The following is a 23,095-nucleotide window of genomic DNA, read 5'->3' as shown; positions in this document are numbered from 1 at the left end:
CGCAATGCCAGGGAAACCCGGAGGGCAGTGATCCAGCCTGAGTGACCTCTAGCATCTGGCACCATGCGCAATTCCGTGCCTGGATTTAGGCCCCCCAAGTCCCCCAGCTCAGGACAGGTCATTCTTTTTTCTGAGAACAGGTCCCAAGGTTCCCCAGACTCAGCAAAATCAATGCTTATCAAACCCCAAAACCAAACAGAAAGGGTTCCCCTAGCAGGGCTGGGGCCCAGTGAATATGCCAAACTCATGCCGAAGCCTACTGCGGGCAAGGCCAGGAGGCGGGGGGGGGGGGGGGGGGGGGGGGGGAGGCAGACAGACAGGAAAGGAGGCAAAGATGAACCACAGACAACTCCTCCAGGCTTGCAGAGAACGTTTCCTTTCAAAGCTTCCTCTTGTTAGCTCGCTCCTTTAACCCCTGGGCCGGAAGGTGTCCAACCAGGGGCTCAGATGGCAAAACCGAGGCTCGGAGAGGCTGGAGTGGCTAAGCTGGGATTAGAACCAGCCCCCAGAGCCGGCCTCACCCCCACCCACTGGCCCTGGCTCAGAGCAGTGGGCCTCTGCTTTAAAACCCAGCCTCCACCCGGATGCCCCGTCTCCCTGGGTCCCAGTTCTCAAGGGCAGGAAGCCTCGGGCCTCTGCTCCTCCACTCCCTCCAGCAGGTGTTTCCTGAGCGTGCGTTTGGTGCCAGGCACTGTGCCAGGTGCTGGGGGCCCACGGGCTGGTGAAGAGGAGGCCCTCCGCCCACCCCCGGGGGCGGGGGAGGGCAGACCGTCAAACGGGCCGTCGGAGGAGCTGCAAGGCGCACACCTTGTTGAGCCTCTGGATCTCCTTTTCCTGGTAATCCCGCTGCCGGGTGAGCGGGCTCAGCTGGTCCTGCAGGTACTTGACCTTCTGGCGCAGCTCCTTGGCCTCTGCCGTCAGCTGCTCCTTGTCGGCCTGCAGGGGACACAGCACCGGTCAGCAGGGAGCCCCTCCGGGAGGCCTGAAAGGCCCGCACCGTCTGATGGGGGCATCAGCCGTGCCTCCTCTCCGCCTCTCCCTCAGCAGGCCCCAGTGCTCACGTGAAGACAGCGTGCAGGGCGTCAGGGCCGCAATGCCCACACCGTCCTGTCCTCAAGGAAAAGGCAGCTCGGTTCAGTGAAAGACTCTGGGTTCTGATACCAGCAACTCTGCCAACAAGCTGGGACCTTGGCCACCGTCACAGTACTCTCTGGTCTATGTTCCCCTATCTGCCATGGGTCGGGGGCTCTTAACAGGAGTCACGGATGGGCGTCAGGAGGTCTGTGAGCCCCAAAACGGGATGCAAAATTTGCCTGTGCAATTTTCTAAGGGGAAGAGCCACAGTGTCCACGAGATTTGCACGGGGTCTTCTGTGATGCACAGAAGTGACCGACCACTGAGGACACTGAAAGGACCTTTTAGCTCTTACAGCCTCTAAGCCTAGGAGAGAAGACGCTTAAATAAATGCAGCATAAAAGGTAGAGAGCGTTCCTCCGCAGAGGAACAAGGTACCGCGAGGTGAAAAGAAAGAGCGCCACAGCTGAGAAGAAACCAGGGAGGGCTTCCGGGTGGAAGCCCCGCTCCCACGCCCACTATGGAACAGCCAGGGATCCTTCACTGCAGAGGGCCACAGCTGGACTGGCCCTTAAGAGAGCATCAAATCCTAATCCCTGATGTGATGGCAGATGAATGTCCAGAGAGGAGACGTGACTTACCTAAGGCCACACGGTGAGCTGGGGCTAGAAGCCAGGTCTCCTAATTCTGGCGTTCCCTCTCCCCTTGCGAGTCAAAGGAAGTGTTTCAAATAGGGGAGGTCAGCCAGAGATCGGGGAGAGCAGCCTTGGGAAGACCTTGTGGGAGGTGTTCTGGACTCCCACTTGAGAGGCTCCGGGATTAGCATGGCCTCTATCACCATGTGTCCTTAACACAGGGCCACCTCCCCCCCAGCTAACAGGGAGGACTGTCCCATCCCGGGGACTTATCTCACCCACAGATGCAAGCTGGGGGAAGGGACAAAAGAGCCAGGGGTCCGGTGGACAGTCGTAGATGTGACTGCACTCGGAGAAAAGACAGGCAGGGTCCTCCCTAACACACACACACGTTCAAGGCAAGGGGTGGTCACTGAGGCAAGCTGACCCCTCGGATAAAGCCCCGGGGCGTCACATGCTGACAGAGGGAACTCTGAAATGCAATCCGTGTTGAAAATGTCCATTTTTAAGCTAGGCCAAAGCAGCCTGTGCCCAGTTCCCATGAAGGGAAAGACACTATGACATACATACAATCTTCCAAGTCTGGGGGCCCCATGGCCTTTCCTCATTAAGCTGGCCCAGGATCCTGGAGGCCTTGGCTGCTATCAGTCACACACTGACGGATCAGATGCAATTTCTTCAGGACACCTGCTCCTGGCCCCCCTCACACTGACCTGGTTCCCCTTTACGCCCTCCCCCTGCTCCCTGGAACTTCTCCTGTGATACTTGAACACACCTGTTCGTATTTGTTTCTGCAGTGACTTGTTTCCCGTTTCTTCCCCACCCGCTGATCTGTTCCCCGCTGAGTCTCTGTGCCCAGCACGGCGCCAAGTGCATGCTCTGTTGAACAGTGGCTAGACGAGTGAAGAAAGGGAGCTCTGTCTAATATTTGAGCCTCCCCTCCCTCCCCCCAAACAGCCATCACTACTCTAAACATTCAGCAGCAGCCCACTCCCATCAAGCACCCGGGCAGCCTGCGTGTGTCTCCTTTATACTCTGTGCTTCCCTGTACTGTCCCCTGGTCCGCACCATTTTAGGTGAACAAAAAGCTCTTCTGCATGCAAACACGAAAATATGGAAAGCGAGAGCTGATCCAATCTCTCAATGTTCAGATGGGAAACTGAGGTACAGGGAAGGAAAGTGCTTTCGCCTGTGGCCACACAGCCCTTAGTGCTTGAGCCAGAGCTGGAGCCCCCAGGCCTTCCAAGCGGAGCCAGCAGGGACCAGCAGCCAACTTGCCTCCTCCATTTCGATCTTGGACTTGGCCAGGAGGAGCTTCCGGTCAAAGTCACGCTGCTTCTGCTCCCGCTCAGCCTCCAGGTCAGTCACCTGCTTCTGTAGGTCAGCCAGCTTCTGGCGAAGCTCAGTGATCTGGGTTCAAAGGCAGAGAGGGGGAGTGCGTGAGGGAAGGGGTGAACCTCCAAGGTTCAAAGCTCCTGAGAAGGAAGCAACAGGCCGGAGACTGGGGAGGCCCCGAGAGCACAGCCAGGAGCCTGGGGCTCAGCCTCGAGTCCCCATCACCCCACACTACCTTCTGCTCGTACTGTTGCTTCATAGACCGGAAATGCTGGTCCCACTGCTTGTTCACTTCGAGCAGCTGTGGGGAGAGACGGGTTAGCAGGAGATAAGCGGCTAAGGGACAAAGAGGGACAAGTCCACACAGACCAGCTGCCCACGGTACGCGCGGCGTGTGTGGAATGGTGGTCACGGACGCTTTGCCTCAAACGCTCCCTCCTTGAAGACTCGGTGATCCCCAAGGAGGAAGCTTCATCAAGTACTATATTTTATCCTCGCCAGGGAAGCAAGACAAGTAATTTTGGTGTACATTACACAACACACATGCAACCTGGGATGGCGTATGAAAGCTTCCCATTCTCACTTTCCTTAACTTGGCGTTTGTCTCCGAAAATGAAACCTAAAGAAGCACTTGCACAAGTTGTGTGTAAGTACACGTGTACCAGGCTGGCTGTCTCAGCAACGTCTGTGTGACGGCAAAATCGAGACGACTACCAACACGTAGGAGGTGGGTTAAGAAAATTGTACTACAAACTGAAAACGAGGTGCTGTGCAGTTATTAAGAAAATCAGGCCCCAATACACTGCTGCATTTCTAAGATGACCCAAAGTATTTGCCATACGTGACACAGCACTTCCTCAGGGAAGAAAAACAATCCCATACCATTAAATACATAAAACAATGGGAAAAGCTATCCCCATTTCAGACATGTTAACATATGATAAAGAGTACTCAGAAGTGAAGAAATACAGTGTATGCTTGATACATAAATAACTACCCGTAAAGATATAGCTAATTTTGGAGGAGAAAAGAAAAACAGTAATCTGCAATCATGCAGTATCGAGGATATAAATTTTTCTGCTTATTTTAAAAAAAGGATTATAGGGCGCCTGGGTGGCTCAGTCGCTCAGCGTCTGCCTTCAGCTCAGGTCATGATCCCAGGGTCCTGGGATCGAGCCCCGCATCGGGCTCCCTCCTTAGTGGGAAGCCTGCTTCTCCCTCTCCCACTCCCCCTGCTTGTGTTCCTTCTCTCGCTGTCTCTCTCTCTCTGTCAAATAAATAAATAAAATCTTAAAAAAAATGATTATACATCAGTAAGTACATAATAAAACTTAGGACTGTTGCCAACTTGTGGGCATCTCTAGGTGGTGAGGTTCTCAGTATGTTTCTAATGAGCATTATGTTACTTCTGTCATCAGAACAAAGACCTTACAGCAATACAAAAAGAAAACTAGAACTGATATGCACACATAAGCAAAAGACTGGTGGAGGCCTGACATGCACATGTGCTGGAGGCCCAGGGAGGGCAGCACGGCCCAGGAATCCGGAGGAGAAGCTGAGCTGTGAGGGGAGGAGTGGCTAAGACAACAGGGCGGGATTGGGCTTCCACCTCCAGTCTGGAAATACTGGCCCTGGATGGGAGATGGAGGAGGCACAGGGGCACGGCCTCAGTTCTGGAGACTTCCAGCTGGTGAGAAGCAGTGCTACTAGAAGGCATCAGATCCTCTCCTTCTGTGACAGTCCTCCCCCTGCCCTGACCCAGCTGCTCGGTGACAGAGGAGCCCCAGGCTCCCCATCCCTGATGCTGCCACCTGCCTACCTCATCACAGCCTCCTTCCACCATCCAGGCTATACCACGGGAGCCTTCCTAAACTATCCCCCTGCCAACAGTTTTAGGCCAGGCCCCAAACGCCACCTCTTCTGAGTGACCCTTGTAGGCAGGGGAACTGATTAAGAAACAAGAGCCCAGGACAAGGCAGCAGGTCTCTCCCACCGTCAAATGGTTCCGTGGTCACCATGGCAACTCACCATGGTGACCTGGGATGAGACCAGGGGGCCAGGAGGGCCTTTGTCTTGCCAGGCCCGGGAGGGAAGGAGAGTCTTCCCTGACCACCACCCCCACCACCCTCTCTAGCCACCTACCTCAGTGCGTTGTTGTTCCAGCATCTTCACCTTCTTCTCAGCCGCACCCAAGGCCCCTACCTCTGGGCTCTTCCCTGCTGCCACACAAGCCTGGGGAGCACCAGAGAAGGGCCCTCAGCAAAGCCTCAAAGAACAGTTCTGTCGCCCACTCGGTGCTCCTCAAAGGCCTATATCCAGGGACCCAGCCCTCGGTCTCCCACTTCTCTAATCTGCCCACCAGCCAGGACACCACTACACACCCCAGCCGTGACTAAGCCTACTTTGGAAAGTCTACCCAGATCATCATGCCTCCTCCCCTGCCCTCCTACCCTCTGCTCGCTCCCCTTCCCAGGGCCTCTTCTTCCCCTGCTCAGACTCTTATCTCTAAGGTACTGCCACCGTCCCCCACCCAGCATCAACCAAAAATCCTCTGACCTAAAAGGCAAGAGTTATAGATTTTTTTTTAACATTTTCTAAAATGTTTACTTATAAAGCTTTTTAGAAAGACATGCAATAAAGATGTGTATGTGTGATCAGTACATGTATGTATGTTTCCTAGCTCTGTCCTTTGCGAGAGCCTAACGCAGTGACACTCCAGTAGCAGTGGGCACACCTAGTGCCCAGATCTTGGTTTCTAAATGTTATTCTCCAACAAAAAGACATAGGGTTCCTTAGAGAAGTGGTTGATTCCAGGGGCAGGGAAAACATAAGCAAGAGTTTGGAGTATCTTGTACCAGAAAGTAAGAAAGTGCCTGGACACCTGGGTGGCTCAGTCGATTAGGCACGCAACTCTTGGTTTCGGCTCAGGGCATAATCTCGGGGTTGTGAGATCGAGCCCCGTGTCGGGCTCTGTGCTGGGGGTGAAGCTTGCTTGAGATTCTTTCCCTCTGCCCCTCCCCCACCTCTCTAAAATAAATCAATCTTATTTAAAAAAAAAAGGAAGTGCTCAATAATAATATGAAGAAGAAGAAAGCCATGTCTCATGGGTACAGGAGACAACTTGAAAGAGCTTCCCATGGCCAAAGCTGGAACAATTTGAACAAAAATATAAATCATGGTTGTATTGGATTATAACCCAAAGAATAAAATAAATATCCTTGGGTCCACAACTGGTGGAAAGGAATAGCTGAAAAAATAAGTAAGTGGGGGAGAAGGGATGACTCTCCCCTACAGAAGAAGTCCAATTACTGTATATAGAAGGAGCGAGGGAAATTCAAAATCTACGACGGTAATGATGATCTCTGCGGGTGAGAGCCACCATGGATACTAAAATTAGTGGGAAGTATAAGGAGAAACAGGGTATTTGCAGACCTAAAGTTTCTCCTCAAAAATAAGTATTTATTAACTACAAGGGGAGAACTGTCCCTTTCGTATGGAGAAACTGACACACACCCCCTCAGCCACGCAATCAGGCGGACAGTGATAAGACACACTGACGTCATGTGCCCTTGTGGGGGACGCACCGGGAAGTGCACAGCGTCACTCCTGCGGGGTTCTCCTCCAAGTGCACACCCTTCATCTAATCACAGTTAAGCCCACGTTGAGGGACGTGCTACAAAATCACGGGCCCGTAGAACTCCCAAGTGTCAAGCTCGTGAAAGACAAGGCGTGGTGGGGGACAGTCACAGACTGGAGGAAGCTAAGGAAACGTGGGGTCCTGGGCTGGCGGCGCCCACCCGGAAAGTGCAGGAGGAGGGTGCGAGGGAGAAACTGGTGAAATCTGAACAAAGTCTATAGTTTAGTTAATAGTATTGTTTATTTTCTAGTTTTGATCATTGAACCGCAGTTATGTAACTTGTCGAGGGGGCATGGGAATTCTCTGGACTACTTTTGCAACTCTTCTGTAAATCTAAAGTTATTTCAAAATAAAGTTTAGAAAAAAATTTTTTTGGACTAGGAAATGCTGAGGTGACAGGGCAGAACAAGCTCAGGAGGCCAGCAGTGGAGTGCTGGTTCACACTCCGAGGCCGCCATGAGCCCAAGACCCACATCCCTTCTGCGCCTTGGTACCAGGAGATAAGACAAGATGGGCTCCAAAGGCCCCCACCTCTGATATTCTGTGGGCTTGTCAGCATCTGTCCTGGGGTCACTGCCCACATTCCCTCTATCCCCTGCCTTCCTGCCCCCTCTGCACTCCCCCAGGGCTGGGGTGGGAGCAGAGGGTGGGGCGGGCCCTGAGGGCAGAACTCGTGAGGCTCCAGTGCCCCCTGCAGGCTAAGGTGCGTCAGCACACCACAGAACCAGGGAGGAAGGGGAGCGGGCTGGGGGAGCCCTCCAGGGACGCTCGCCTTTTCGGAAGGCAAGAGATGGGCCTGCCCCCTAGAAGCCTGCTGCCTCCTTACAGGGCAAGGAGGAAGAGGGGATGGGGGCTCCTGGGGGGTACACCCTTAACCTCCACAAAGAAAGGAGTCAGCCCACCCGGCTGCTGGCACCAAAGCGGCCATTAAAAGCAACAGCTAACGTTCATGGGCTACCACGCGCCCAGCGCTAAACCTACTTCACGGGTATCATGTCATTGAGCCCTCCCACCATCCTTTGAGGCCAGTGTTACGGCTTCCATTTTACAGAAGAAGAAACTGAAGCCACACAGTTGGTTTACGTAACTCATCCGTGCTGGCCAGAGGTGGAGCCAGCATTCAAGCCACATGTGGCTCCAGGGGGCCAGTTCCGCCACCGCCCAAAACGGATGCCTCCCCGCGGGCCCTTCCTCCCCGGCAGGGTGCTAGGATGAGCTGGACCTCCGGGCGTCGAGCGGCATGAGTGGACACCAAAGCGCTCGGGAAAATGAAGAGGCCTGCCCACTGAATCCCACACCCGTGGTGGCTCGGGGAACCCACGGGAGACGGCGGGCTCCACCAGGCACTTCCACAAGAGGACGGCCAAGGCAGGCTCTGCCCTGAGCGGTAAATGGAGGAAGGGAGGGGCTTCACGGGCTGGAGTGCAGACAGTCATTTAACAGCATGGGTCTCTGCCGCACTGCTGGTCGGTCGCCTGCTGGCAGGTGATGCAGGGATCTTGAGGACAGGAAGTCACATGACCTCTCCACACCTCCTGCCATGGCTGTGTCATGGAGTAATCGTCCCGGCCCTGCTTAGCATACGTGTAGAGCGGAGATCCAAATAGGATGACAGATTTGCAAGTCCCAGGTACCTTACACACTGCCACACAGTACCGAGGAATTAAGTTATTAAGGTAATTGCTGCTATTACATAGGTGTGGGGTTTGTTAAAGATGTTGAGTCCTGCTGTGCAGCCATTAAAAGGGGAAAACGCGTCAGGAAAAAGCTGGGACTCAGCTCTGCAGGAAGGGGAAAGGCACAGACTGGGCAAGGGAGGAGAGCCAGCTCGTGCGTGGGAACCGGATGTGAGCCACAGCTGGGAGCGGCTGTGGGAAGAGGGGCCAGGCCATGGCAATGTCAGCTAACCCCCACTTCTCTCCAGGTCAGAGGCCCCAGGACGCAATCCCAGGAGCTTACCAGAGTCCCCTGAGGGGCTTTCTCCACCCAACACCCTAATTCTGCCAGGAATATCTGAGATGTTAAACTGACTTTTGAGACCCACCCAACAGAGATCTTCACAAACGGGAACACGTTTAGGGAATCTGCTCAGACTGAGCGAAGGACTCGACACCGCTTTCTATGAGCAGTGGCCGAATGAACTGGAGCTACTCAGCCTGGAGAGGAGAAGGCCTGTGGGGGCCACGGAGCCATGGTCATGGCCAGCGGCCCAAGTGTGTATGCCAGGGGATGGGATGCGGAATGAGGGCTGAGGAGTAGAAGCTCCAGGGGCATGGGCTGTCAGGCTAAGCTAAGGAGACACCATCTAACGAGGACCTTGTAACAGGGATGCTGGCTGCAGCATGAGGTGGTGGGCTCACTGCCATGGGAGGCAGCAGCAGAGGCCTGGCCCCTGGTGATCGAGGATGCCGTGGAAGGAGTTTCTGGCCACGTACCTGCTGCTGTCCGGCCACTCCCTTCTTGCCTGCGCCTTCTATCTTTGGTGAGCCTGGCTGCCCACAGGCATCCTCTTTGCCACAGCTCATCAACAACTTCTTGAGCTCCATGTTTTCCTCCCTGGGTCAGAGGCAAACAGAGAGGTCACATTGCTGGCCCTGCGTTAAGGAGGCTGGGGTCCTCGGACCTACTACTCATCTGAAGTGTAGCTGCATCCTGGAGAAGAAGCAGGACCCTGAAACCTGCCCTTGGGGAGAACAAAAGAAGGCATCCCTAGGCCCCTTTGCTGGCAATCTGGGCTTCTCTAGAAGTCTCTGGTCATCAATAGCAGGGTTTCCCAATTGTGTGAGGTCTGCGTACATGAGATCTCCAGGATGCATCCAAACCTGCATTAAACAACCCTGATCGTGCTCCAGAGAGAAAGGTACACCCTTTCCAATCAGCTTCAAACTTCCTGTGTGGAGCAGGGGAACAGTCTTAGCTGAGGCTAACAGGTCTGGAGCTCTCTTCCAGGATGTGCTGGTCTGTGTTGTTCACAGGGAGAGGGCAGGCTTCAGGCTCAGAGCCTCCTGTGGGTCACGGCACTTGGCCAGAACTTAGTAACACCCCTCCATGTTCATTTTATTTATTGGTGGGGTTGTCTTCTATTCATTGCAGGTAATGCTGTTTTCCATTAACTCCAGGGCAAGTTTTCTTTATCATAACTTTACGTAAAAACATGATTCAAATCAAGGCAAATTCTTAAATCAATAAGGTAGGTGACATAGGACATAGTAAAAAGTGTTGATGTGGGTTCAGGTATGACTGAAATAGGGAAAATATTTACGTTGTATCTGCCAGCTAAGTTTCCATGTAATAATAGAAAAACAGAGAAGTAAAGTGGCTTTCCAAAGGTCACACAGCAGGGACTTGCACTCTTGCCTTCTAGTCACGAGTTCTTCCTCTAGCCTGCGGTCTTAGACCCATGGATGGAGTCATTATGGCTCTAATACCCCCAACCGTTAGGCCATGCCGAAGTAAATAAATATATGCTGCCTCCAAATGGCGCAGTGAATCAGTAGTTACACATTGCGCTCTCTGGGCCTCAGTCTCCCCTCTGCACAATGCAGGGTCTGACCTGCCTAACCTCGAGGGGCCCTTCAAACTCTGACAGTCAAGAGCAGTGTTTCTCAAATGTGATCTTGGGTCTACCTACACTGGAATCAGAGGCCCTCGGGAAAATGCCTAGGCCTGCCTCATCCACTGAATCAGGATCTCAGCAGAGGAGGGAGGGGTGGGAGTGTGAACGTATAACGCCTTCCCTGACCCTCAGTGATCCTGAAGCACGATGAAATCCGAGAGCCAGGAGGCAAATGAGGGACCCCTGCCGGTCAGCAGGAAAACGGCAGGACATGATGGTGACCAGCAGAGGGCAGCAAAGCGCTGAGCCCTTGCCCAACAGCAGGCAGGCTGCTGTTGCCAGGCTAAGGGTCCAAGTTCCCCAGGAAGGAGCACAATTTATGCGAACCTTCTTCTGAAGCTCTCAAGGCGCTCTAGAACAGTATTAAAAGGGCCAGAGAAGGTGCCCAAGGAGAAGGACCAAGAGACCTGACATCCAAAGCCTCAGAACCCTCAACCCTCAGCCCAGAAATCGGTGCCAGGCACTACCCGTCTCCTCCTGCCCGTCTGACGCCTCGCTCCTGAGGAGCCTGGACTTACCGCAGCCTCTCAGCAGCCTGATCCCGCTGTTCCAGGCCCTTGTCCAGCTTGGCCTTCAGGGCCTCATTCTCCTTCCGAAGCTGCTCACACAGGGTCTGCAAGGCAGAGGGGTAGACAGGGGCCAAGGTGAGGGAAGGGGTGCATCCCAAATGCAGGCTGAGGATGGAGGACAGGGGAGGGGCCATAGACACACCAGGTCCCAACACATTATCCCCTTCGCGTGGCCTCACCCAGGCCCTCTCAGGACAGCTGGGAATCCAGGTGCTAGGCCCATGCAGGCTCCTCTATGCATCCTCTCCCTCAGGAGCCAGCCATGAGGATACCTGACCAAGAATCAGCCACAGGGCCTTCTGGTCTTGCTAGGCAGAGGACTCCATCCCTCCTCCTCCTCCACTGCTGTTCCCACAGCGTAGAAGACTCTTCCTCACCAGCCTTCCCCAGCTGACTTCTACTCCTGCTTCAGGTCTTAGCCTAAACATCACTTCGTAGAGAAATCCTCCCCGACTCCCACACCTCAGGTGAGTGAGGTCACTGCCATTATCCTTGCTCACAGACCCCATTCTCACCCTGCTCAGGACCTGTGACAAGTACAGCTGAAGAACCACCAGTCTGTGAGTGCCCGGAGGCCCAGGACCCCCTCCCCGGCTCTCCTGTCCACTGCCAGATCCCCAGCCCAGCTCAGGACCTAGCGCAGCCAAGGCTCAACTCTGTTGAAGGAATGCCCGACCACATGACCGAGGGGTCCAGTGAAGTAACCAACAAGCGAGGAGCGGAGTCCTAGGAGGCCTGTGAGCTAGTCAATCTGGAGAATGTCAGAGGCTTCTGGTGTGGCCAGATGGAAAGACAGGGCATTCGGTCAAGACCTCAGCAAGTTCTCAGGTGCAGCTTGGGCTTGCTTCACATCGGAGACACAGATTCCCCCCTCTCCGCATGGGGACAACGTTCCTCCTCCGCCTCCTTTACAGACAAGACCCCCGGGATGCAAGTGCCCTGTGGCCTGCCGGTCCCCTGATGCTATCTGAGGACTCCTGCTGGGAGCACGGCGATGGGGGGGGGGCATGGAAGATGGACGGCCAGGCCCAGGGAGGGCAGGGGTGCCGACTAGGAATGTGCTGCAGGTGTCGGTACGAAGTTACTCCCTCTTCCGACAAATACTCAGTGAGCACCTAGTACACGTCACGTCCACGGCCAGGTGCTCTTCTGCTCGCTGCTCGTGGGAGCTGCACGGCTTCCCCAAAGCTACTTAACTCATCACTGTTTTAAAAGCAGCCAGTGCAGGTGATGTGACGTGCATGAGGTTGCACAGCTGCTAAGAATCACCACTGGGATTGCACTCCATGTGGCAGATGGAAACCGGGGTGCCCCCCCCCCCCGTCCCCTGCCCACCATGCCGCAGGCGCAGAGAGGGGCAGGAAGGCCTGTAGCCCGTGGCAATCACTGCCTTTCATGGCTCCCTTCCGGTTCCAAGCCCTGGGCTCTCTGCCATCAGCTGACTACTCCTGGCCCATGAAAGTACACAGCGGCGACATGGGTCCACTTCTGGGCTGGCCCAGGCACAATTCTCTGGTCTCTCTCTCTCGTGCCAAAGGGCATGAGATGCCAGGCTGTCTGTCAGCCTGCGCCGCTCAGTAACTGAGGAGCAGAAACAAGCCCCAGCCACACGGAATCTGAGGGAATACTGCACGGTAGCCAGGGAGATTTCAGAGTTGTCTGTTTCCACAGCAAAACCCAGCCCTTCCTGGCTAACACAGGGGAGACCCGGGAAGGCTGCGTGGAGGAGACAGCCTGGAAACAGGCTGGCAGGACACGAGGGATCCGAGGCCGAGAGGACCGAACACTCCCGTGACTGGTTCCAGCGTCTGGCAGAGACCTTGCACCATACGTGCCTTTGACAGTGTTTGTTGAGTGAACCAAGAAACAAATCAATGAACAGATGAGGAGGAACCAGATTAATGTGCCTCCACCCAGAGGCTAGACAAATAGCCAGGATGCCACGGCCCTGGGCAGGAACAGAATGTCCTGCTCCCAGTCACTAAGGGAAGGCCGGGACGAGAAGCCGTGTGCTGTCGACTGGCCAGTCCAGAGAGCTGTTTCCTCCGAGGCTCTGGGCAAATGCCCCAGAAACACAACAGCCGATGGAGGAAGGATGTCACCAAGGTCATCACCTTCCACCAGAGGGGCCAAGAGAGCTTACCTGTGAGGTCCTTTGATCATTCACTCACTCACACGCTCAAAAATGTGCATGAAACACCTGCTAGGCTGGGCACTGGGATACAGTGGTGAATATGACCAATAAGGTACGTGCCCCGCCTTGTGAGCCCTATATTTAAGCGGGGAGCGCAAGGGAAAAAAAATCAAGCACAAAGTAGATAAATGATCCAAGAAGATAAAATTATTAAGAAACTATGGTAAGAGCCAAGAAGGCAACACACACGGGAGCTCGAAATATAAAAGATACTGGAGTTTGGCAGGACCCTCTTTTATGAGGCCTGGTATCAATCGCCATTTCAAAGCCAAAAAGTTGACACTCAAAGTGATCTCACTGCATGCAGTGCACCATCTTCACCTCCCCAGAGCTCGCCTTGGACACTCTAAGCCTCTGTGATAGCAGAAAGACTTCTCCCTCGGCCTGGAACCCCCAGACCCTCACAGTGTCCTCCACTCACTCCCCTCAACATACCCTTCCCTCAAGGTGGGATGGGAGTCCTGCGTTCCCCCTGGAGTCCTCTGCCCCTCACCTCTCTCCTCACACCTGTCTCCAGCCTGGACGCCCCGCTTGCTCTTGTCAGCCCAGCCCTTCCCGAGGTCACACACAGCAGACTACCCCCCTCACTGCTGCCCCCCATCAACTGGACCATCTTGAATGTCTGCTGACATGAGTGAGACCACAGATCCGTGACCGAACAGTGACTGGCACAGAGGGAGGAAGGAGACTTCAAATTATGCCTTGTCACTAAGGTGACAGGCACTCAGGTCCTCCTAGAGCCTCAGTTTCGCTATCTGGGAATCCTTTCCTACCCAAGGCCCTTGAGGCTAAGATCCCCTGCCCAGGACGGATGACTGATCCCCACGAAACCCTACCAGTGACCACTTGCTATGTTTGAGGCTGCCCTGGGTGCTTCATTAATACAGCAATCCCAGGAGGTAGGCATTCCCAACTCCATGTTACTGAAAGGGACAGTGCGGGACAGAGAGGATAAGTGACCTGTCTACCGTCATACAGCAAAAAAAACCCCCAAAAGTCACTACTAGAACCAAGGACCATTCTATTCCAAGGTCTGGCCTGGCCTAGGAAGGAATCTGACTTCACTCCCACGGTGCAGGGAGGGTTGGGAGGCAGGTGAGGATGATGCTTCGAGCATGGGATCCAGAGCATGACAGGCTGAGGTCTGAATCCCAACTCTTCCACCTACTAGAGGTAGGACTGCTGCCGACCTGCCCGCATCCACGCCCCAGTGGTATCCCCAGCCATGAAATTTGCATTGCCCACCCACATTTTCCAATTTCCTTCCTCTTCCTCGTGCCTTCCCACGCCTTCCTGACCTTGCTCACCACCCTGAAAGGTAAGCCTGGAGTCAGCCCCCAATGTCACCCTCAGAGGTGCCAGTGGTACCCCTGGCTTCCCAGGAAGAATGGGAGCAGGTTGGGGGGGCACACCTGCCGTCCGCGGTCCCCCTCCCAGCCGGCCTCACCTGCAGGATGGAGGTGCGCTGCTCATTCTTGTGCACTTTGGAGGCCAACCGGTTGAACTCGAGGGCCATGCGGCCCAGGTGCGTGAAGAGCTGGGTGCGGTCCGGCTCCTCGGCGCACACGCTCAGCGTGGTCTCCAGGCGCTGCAGATGCAGCATCAGGTTGCTGTCCTCGTGGGGCAGGGGGCCCAACGCCTGGTGGGAGGGAAGGCACACCGACCACTCATCACTGGCCATTCTCCTTTGGCTTCCCCATGCCTCATGACTCAGTTTCCCCTCTGAGCTTCGCTCAGCCCAGGGAAATTCTCTAGTTACACAGGTTCCCTGTCTAGGGCTGACTCATGGGGCAGGACCTGGGACTCCCAGGCCACAGGCTGGCTTACCAGCAGCAGGGCCACCTTCCTCCCACACTCTGGGCCTCACCGAGTGCCTGTGGGTAAACCACTCGTCCACCAGGCCTCTAAATCCTCCTCTACTAAATGTACACACACTCCTCCCTTCCCTTCTACCTCATAGGGTTCTTATGAGGGTGAATGACATGTGAAAGCTGCAAGCCCAGGAGAGGGGTGTCACTCTATAAACAGCACTGCTTCTTCGGTTCAGGGACCCTTGAGCAGGGAGCCATGCAGAGACCAAAACTGTCTGACTTTTATGTCTACACGTGTGTCTTCTGGGGAACGGTCCAAGCATTTACCAACTCATCGGAGAACCCCAGAGTCAAAACGGGTCAGGAACCATTGCTTTAGAGGGTTCAAAGAGTCCCAATCTAGTAGAGTATACAAGAAATGAAGCAGGGGCGCCTGGGTGGGCTCAGCTGGTTAAGCGTCTGCCTTCGGCTCAGGTCATGGTCCCAGGGTCCTGGGATCGAGTCCCTCATCGGGCTCCCTGCTCAGCGGGGAGACTGCTTCTCCCTCTCCCTCTGCCTGCCTCTCTGCCTACTTGTTCTCTCTCTCTCTGTGTCAAATAAATAAATAAAATCTTTAAAAAAAAAAAGAAATGAAATGAAGCAAACTGTGGGAGTCCAATCTCAGTAATCAATTGGCCTCTCTCTCCCTCTCTCTCTTTAGCCACCTCTCCTCTGTCTAGAACATTCTTACCGAAGACAATGGTGCCTTAGTTATGCCAACACCATGCCCAAGGATCCTCACTGGCACCTTACAGCTCACCGCATGGAGCCCCGCTCCCCTGCCGGGTATGAGTCCCCACCTTCCCCTGCCTGAGTCTCTACACACCAGGTCCCGTGCCGCCTCAGTCTTCATTCCCGCAGTGTCCCCTCTGCCCATCCTTCCCAGCCCTGCCCACGTTTCAGCTACTCTAGCAGCCTCCCCGAAACATTTATGGAAGTCACAGACGTCAGTGCCATGGGGAGCCTCAGGGCTCAGGCTGAGAAACCACAGTACGGGCAGAAGGAACTTGCCCGAAGTTGCCCAGTGATTCAGTGGCAGAGCCAGGACTGGAATGTAGGCTTCTGACTCTTGATCCAGTTCAGTGCCCTGCCACACTGAGCTCCCTTGTCTCTGTACTCTGCAGCCTGGAAATGCCCTACGGCCACAGCGTGGTGTTCAGTGAATGCCTCCGTAGTATTGTTAGCACCTTATCCTAATAGGAGGTAAAGCTGCTGCTTCAGGTGGGCATTCATTCCCCCACTGCCTCTTCCCACAAAGGATCTGAGGTGGTGAATGCTGCTCTATTTAAGGCTCATGAACTGCTTCATCCCTACGATTTCTCCCACCAGCCTGCAAGCTCCCAAGGGGCAAGGAGGTTGTCTTGCCTTTGCTTGGCACAGACTAGGCACATGGTGGGGCTAAGAAGGAACTTATTAACAAAATGGTTAACTACTGGTCCAAGTGATAGAGTGAAATACTCTCTGAGCAGGGGCAGGGGGGCGGTGTCTTTCCTCCTCAACCAGCATCTCAGAACCTTCAGGGATAGAGCAGGAGAACCTACCCGATACGGTGAGGAGCCGCTTGTCACTGAGGGCACGGTAGTGTAAGCCGGATGACCACTTGATGGGGACCTTGCACTGGGGGGGAGGGGGAACTAACAGATACAACATGCCACCAGTGAACTAAGGAGCAACATCTGCCCCCCAGTTCTTGGTGGGAGGAGGAAACAGAGACCACGGGGAAGAGTCAGGCCACTTACTGCCTTATAACTACCACCAAAAAATCTCAAAGTAGACACGGAGGAAGAAGGAGGAGAGGATGGCACTTTAAGACTTTTCAAGAATGTTCTAGACCAGGGGGCGCCTGGGTGGCTCAGCTCATTGAGCGACTGCCTTTGGCTCAGGTCATGATCCTGGAGTCCTGGGATCGAGTCCCGCATCGGGCTCCCTGCTCGGCAGGGAGTCTGCTTCATCCTCTGACCCCGCCCCCATGCTCTCTCTCTCAAATAGATAAATAAAAATCTTTATAAAAAGAAAAAGGATGTTCTAGACCTTTTGCAACGGTTCTCCACTAAGTCTGCCATTTTAAGAGAGAGCAGAGGGGGACACAGTTGGAATAAAGGCAACAAGTAGGTTAAGATATGGAAAGAGGATGCTGGATAGACACCTCCAGAGCTGAAGGAGTGTGTGTGAGTGTGTGAGTGTGAGTGTGTGTGAGTGTGTGTGTGAGAGAGAGAGAGAGTGTGTGAGTGTGCATAAATGCCCTGAAGGGGGGCCTGGGAGGAACAGAGAGCTTGCACAAAAGGGTAAATCACCTGCCTTAAATTGTTCTGGGCTTCTCTGGCCCTTTCTACTCCACCCAGGCTAGGAGGCGGCAAGCCCAAAAGCTGAGTCATAGTGTGTGGAGGTGCCCAGCACAAGGCCGAGACCAGCAGAGCTGGCAATGTGCCCAGGCTTTCTCAATAGTCCGGTGCCTGTATGGCCCCAGTAGGGGAAGTCACCGGCCAGGAATTTGCATATGTGAGCGAGAAGCACCCCCTGCCCCGGCCCCTTGTGTATCCCCAAGTGACTCCAGAGTGCCCAAGGGATTCGAGTGGATCCTGTGCCTCTCCTCCAGGGCCAGGTGACTGAAACAGAGAGAGGAGACGTGGGATGAGCCAGGGACCCGCCATCTACTCACCACGGTGTTTCTGGGTTGGCCGCCGCTTGCTGGCGAAGAAGTCTGCTCCTCAGCAGGGACCACTTCAAATTCAGAGGAGGTGCCCTGTACAGAAAGGGAGTTAGGGACTGCCTGAGAGGAAAACACCTCGCCCCTCATCTGGGGCCTCGTGACAGAGCAGCAACTCATCCGGGCAGCCCCTCCACGTGGAGGCTGAGCTCACGGGGCAATTCTATATCACTTCCTGTGAGACCACAGAGCAGGATTCCCGCACCCCACTGTGTGATCTGAGGTCACCTTCCCCTCCGCGGCCAGTTTCCTCATCTGTAGAACAGGGATACTGGACTAGTGACCTTGAACCGCTAGCACTTTACAGTTGTATTCTCTTTTAAAGACCTTGCACTTTTTAAATGTTTTCACAAATTCCATTATTTCTCAAAGCAACCTACAGAGAGGTCAGAGGGTTATGTCCCCTTCGGACAGATGCGGAAACCGAGGGCATGTCATTAGTTCATGCAAAAGCAGGCAACACTGAGAGCAGTTAATATGGCCACCACAAGATAGTCCCGTGCCAGCCTTGCCAACCCAGTGCCAGAGATTCCAGAGGAGTGGACTGATCTGCAATGAGTCCTAAGGGTACGCCAACAAATTTGGAAAGATCTTCAGGATTCACCCAAAAGCAGGGCGCTCAAGGGCTTCAGACGACTCACACCTCTCAGCCATACCAAGTGGAATGCACTGGTTGTGCAACCAGCGGATAGGCCAATGATTCCCCTCAACCAGGAACTGGCTCTGGGATTGCTATTAAACCTGATCTCCAAGGACTATCCCAGCCTTCCCTTGTCCCAGGAATGGGCAGATGCATAGAAGGATCACTGCACTCAGCTTTGGCTGAGCCTCCCGGCCAAGAGCCCAGCTCTGGATCTCAGCCCTGCCCGAGAAAGTCTTCCTTTCACCTCCACTTCCCAGTGGTCTGTGCGACCTCACGACAAAATGCTCTTCCCTCTCTGGACCTCGTCTGTAGGATGAAGACCCTACACAATATGGCCACTAGGGTCCCTTCCAGTCCTAGGATACCAAGAAGAAATTCTCAAGGCATATGTGGAGAAGACACTTTCTGAGCCCCCTTGGAGAATGAGAGTTCCAGGTCACATCTATCCTTTTTCCCAGCACTGTGCATGGTCAACACAGGCTTGGCATTATGCAACTCAGCAGATGGGAAGAATGCCTTGTGCATCCCGGGGTCTTCCTGGTAAGTGTTAACTATGACCTTCATTTGAAAACAGGGAAACCGAGGCCCCAGGGAGACAGAGATCAACTTGTCCAGTATCACCTAGCAAGTCAAAACACAAGTTTTTTGACCTCAACCCTCTCTCTCCAAGTTCTCGTATCTGCGAATGGGCCCTTGAGGTCCAGGCAACTTTTAGCCATGACGCCAAACGTAACTTACGCTGGATGGAGGTTTTTGGACCGGCTCTGGTTTGTTGCTGGGGTGTGCAGGGTCAGCAGGCGGTGCTGGGCCACCTGCATCCTTTCCTGGAAAATTGAGAACACATGGATAAGCGGCAGGAAAAGGGGGGAGAGCCCACATACCATGCCCTTGAGGACAGCCTGGGCCAGAAGGGTTCTCAGCGTTCCCTACATGAGTCTTGGAAAATGGGAGGTGGTCCCACCAGGGCCAGGTAGCCTAGGAAAATGACTGGAATGATGAGACAGAGCCTGGGCAGAGAGACCATCTTTTTTGGAGTTGCTGGGAAAATCCCAAGGTGGCCACTGCTCCTTGCTACCCTGGACCTGCCTCGGTGATGACAAAGGGGACACTTTACGATTAACAAAGTATTTTTATATTTATCATCTCAGCCAATTCCTGGGTCAGCTCTGTATCTCCATTTTCAAGTAAGAAAATGGGAGGCAGGGAAAGGTCACCAACCGGCCCACAGTCACACAGCCAGCCACGGCAAAACCAGGACTCAGACTCGGCCCTCCCTCTGACCTCCTGGAGCCGCTGGAGGGGCGCTGCAGCTCTCCTTCGGTGGGGGGGGGGTGGGCCCGGCGCCAAGCTGGGACTCTGCAATCACCACTGAGCAGACCAGTGGAAGCTGGAAGCACGCACTGACTGCAGCACAGTGGACTCTAGGCTCATCACTTTCCTCCACTTGTCCATTCAGCAAATGTAACCACCAGCCAGTGGAAGGCCGCCACACCGGCCTGGGCAAAGACTGGAGGAGGGCGGCAGCAGAAGGCACCTGAGCCTCATGTGTGGGGATCTTTTCTTTCCTTGACCCCGACCTTGCCCTGTACTCGGAGACACACTGAGGAATGCACGGTGACCCCACTCAGGACTGCAAGCCTTCCTCATAGTCAATGCTTTCCTTTAATAGGTAGTATGTATACCTTACACCCGAAATACACTGCAGCAGGCTAAGAGGAAATCCAGATTCTTCCACGGGCCTCAGCTTCCCCTGTGGTAAAATGCAAAAAGGGGGGCCAGCCCAGAGAGCTTTCAACCCATGCGCCAACTCTGAGTGACCCAAAGCAGCTGCCTGGAACTCTATGCCTGGCACATAGTAGCTGCTCATTAAAGATCTGCTGAATAAATATGCTGCTACAGATCCTGAGGCCACATCCTAGGTGCAGGGGATTGTGATCCATCACTAATGTCTGCCACGGCCTCAGGAGTGCTGAGTCACCAGCCATTTTTGGACAGAATTATTCTGAGGTCCCTTCCACGTCTGACCTTCTGAGGGATGCTGTAGACAAAACATGACTAGGAGGAGGCTCTGTGGCCTCAGGATCAATGGAGGAGATGTGGGTTTCCAAATGAGGAGGGAGACCACTGTTCAGGGTCTAGAGAGTTAGGAGTCTGGGGAAAGGCAGGGGTCCACCTGGGCCCCCCTCGTACCTATGAGCTCAGCCAGGTGGTCGAAGGAGGCCAAAGAGGGAGATGGTGGCGGGAGCAGCTCGCTGTCCTTGACCAGCTCCTCTGCCTTCTGCCGCAATCTGGATGCCTCCATCTGGGACTCTTCCAAAAGCTCCCCTGGGGAAACGACGTGGAGCAAAGGAGTTACTCAGCTCAGTGCACCCGTTCTCCCGGCCCCACACCCCTAAGCCTGCTCCTGTGTGGCTCCCTGATGCTGCGGGCCCTGGCTGTGCCCCCACCATTGCCCTGTGGGCTGAGTGCGACACACATCATTCCAGCCCCCAAGCAGAGATGGGCCAGGGAAAGAAGGGGCCCTGCAATCAGGGAAAACGGAGTGGAGGGGAACCGAGGACAAACTCCTGGCCTCCAGGCACTGTCCTCCTGCCCCGCTCCTGCCATACCTGGCCAGGGACTCTACAGAAAGCCAGGGGCTCTCCAAGACCAGCCATCACGGCCCCTGGGGGCTACCCACAGCCTACACCCCCCCCAGTCAGGGGCTGCCTGAGGTGGAGACTTTTGGCAATACCACCACCCCTCTGGGCCTCAGTTTTCCTTCTACAAGTGGAGAATGGGAAACTCCATTCCTCCTTCCCTAATCTGCCATTCCAAGCAGAGATCTGCCAAGCAAGGAGTAAGCAGTTGGAAAATCAGGGACCTATGCTCACCCCCAAAGCCTAAGGCCAGAGAAGGTAGCAGCAAAGCAAAGGAAGAGTTTTAGGGGTGTGGAGAGCAAAGAGACCCCTCTGGACAGGGTATCAGTGAATCCTTCACACGGAGGACGAGATGGCATCCGGGTTGGTTCAGTCATGGGGAGGTAAGTGGACCTGCTCCAGGCAATGGGGACAGCTCGAGCAAAAGCCGGGAAAAGAGAAACCAAGGGACCTATCTCCGCTTTGCTTCAAGCCAAGCTCAGCTCCCTGCTCCAACACTTGGGGACTGTGCCCTTGTTGCCTTTGTCAGGCCAGCTCTCCCATTGCTGGTGCTTCCAGAAGACAAGACCATTCTGTTTCCACATGCACAAAATGGCCGTTCCAGCCCCTCCTCCCTCCCTCACCCCACGCCTCCTTCTAGGTCCCTCAGGTATCCTGAGTCCTGCCATCCTGGTGCTCGGGTGCTGAGAATCGGGGCTGGGGATGCTGCCAACATGCTACAGAAGTGCACAAAGACAGAGCTGCGAGGCAGGAGCCAACGCCGGGCCAGGAGGGGCAGAGGGATGACTCGGGTGGAGGCATATGCCAGCTAGCATGGCAGGCTGCAGGGAGGAGGCTTGCAGGGAGAGCGCAGGCTCTGTTTTACCTAACATCTTTATCCCTTGCATTTTTTCCTTCAGTCGGGAATTCTCCTCCACTAGGCGCTCAAAAGCTGCAGAAGCCTCTCCCAGAGGTACGCTGCCCCCAGGGTCGTAGATCCGGTATGGTCCTCTCCCTTCCATGAGGGTGGCTCAACCCCTGCCGTGGCGCCCACCTGGCTGTAAGGACAACAGCAGTAGATGAGGGGGCTGGCCAGGCCATTGATGCAACCTAGTCCATCCGTACCCCCGGAAGGCGGTCCCCATCACCCAGGAGAGAGCACAGCCCTTGAGGCTGGTCTGGCCACAGGACGGCGGAGCGGCATGGTCACCTCCTTTGAGCTGGACACTGTGTCTCTATTAAGAGACAACCCCAGAGAGGCAGCATTTCCTTTCAGCGGCCTCACTGCACTGCTGGTACATCTGGAACAGCAACCTGCTTGAGGTGCCAGTGGGGTGCAAGAAAGAGCAACGGACTTGGGAGTCAAACAACCTGAGTTCACGTCCTATCGGTGGGGGTCCAGAAGGACAGGGACCCTGCATCGCCGCAGCCTCAGTGCCCAGCTCCGTAAAGCTAGGAAGTGAGTGCCCAGTGAACACAGTGAATTAATCAATGGTCTCGCCATTAATTCACTGCGGGATCACGGGCAGTCCCTTCCCCGCTCTGAGGGGAAATGAAAGTCTTACACTGAATCAGTGATCTTTAGAGTAACACGCCTGGGCCCTAAGGGATAAGCAAGTCAATCCAATCCCAAGTTTCATTTATAGGTATGTTCTCTTCTCTAAAAGAAAGAAGAAGAAAAAACCCTGACTAATATTTAATATACTAATTGACACTGTCACCCTCGTCCTTCAGTCCCGTTTCGCGTACGGTCTGTCCCTTCCAGTTCTAATGAACAGATGAATTTTCCATCCAGCCACTATCTACTCATGCAGCCAGGGTTTTGCACCAATCCGTTCGATTTCGTCTGCTTTCTTTCATTTGACACCACCGTGCAAAGTGATTTCAGAATCCCAGTTCTGTAACTTAGTAGAGACACGTCCTTCTTCCATTCATTCATTCAGCAGTTATTTATTGAGCATCTATTCTGCACTAGGTACCAGTCCGGGTGCTGGGAAATGATCAGCTAATAATACAGACAAAAAGCCCTCATGGAGTTCACGTTCTAGTGGCCAAGACAGACAGATTAGAGAGGAAGATAAACAGAGTATTAGGGATGATTAAAATATCTATGGATAAAAGTTACGTAGGGAAGTATGACGCAGGAACTTTAATTTTAAGTGGAGCTGTCAGGAAAGGCCTCGCAGAGAAGGGGGCATTTTAGCAAAGACCAGGAGG

The 23,095-nt window shown here is 54.3% G+C and overlaps 1 protein-coding gene across 8 annotated transcripts in view; it reads right to left on the bottom strand.

Moving 5' to 3' along the window:
• The window catches only part of TNIP1 (TNFAIP3 interacting protein 1), a 49,522-nt gene that overhangs the window by 7,403 nt on the left and 19,024 nt on the right, over nt 1–23,095 (bottom strand). For 5 of the 8 annotated variants that reach the window (XM_027605849.1, XM_027605852.1, XM_027605850.1 and 2 more), the window contains exons 2-12: nt 21,765–21,936; nt 20,451–20,585; nt 18,999–19,084; nt 17,570–17,653; nt 14,508–14,699; nt 10,816–10,910; nt 9,117–9,237; nt 5,187–5,276; nt 3,280–3,345; nt 2,988–3,119; nt 808–936 (exon numbers count right to left, since the gene is read on the bottom strand). In XM_027605849.1, the coding sequence (XP_027461650.1) occupies nt 808–936; nt 2,988–3,119; nt 3,280–3,345; nt 5,187–5,276; nt 9,117–9,237; nt 10,816–10,910; nt 14,508–14,699; nt 17,570–17,653; nt 18,999–19,084; nt 20,451–20,585; nt 21,765–21,900 (1,266 nt within the window). In that variant the 5' untranslated portion in view covers nt 21,901–21,936. The remainder of the gene's footprint in view (nt 1–807; nt 937–2,987; nt 3,120–3,279; nt 3,346–5,186; nt 5,277–9,116; nt 9,238–10,815; nt 10,911–14,507; nt 14,700–17,569; nt 17,654–18,998; nt 19,085–20,450; nt 20,586–21,764; nt 21,937–23,095) is intronic. The other 3 variants (XM_027605856.1, XM_027605855.2, XM_027605854.2) reach the window with 2 other exon arrangements.

Source organism: Zalophus californianus, chromosome 5, assembly GCF_009762305.2.
Source record: "Zalophus californianus isolate mZalCal1 chromosome 5, mZalCal1.pri.v2, whole genome shotgun sequence".
NCBI classification, from domain to species: domain Eukaryota; kingdom Metazoa; phylum Chordata; class Mammalia; order Carnivora; family Otariidae; genus Zalophus; species Zalophus californianus.
Note: the sequence above shows the minus strand (reverse complement) of the source record. Positions and strands in the feature narration are given on the sequence as shown.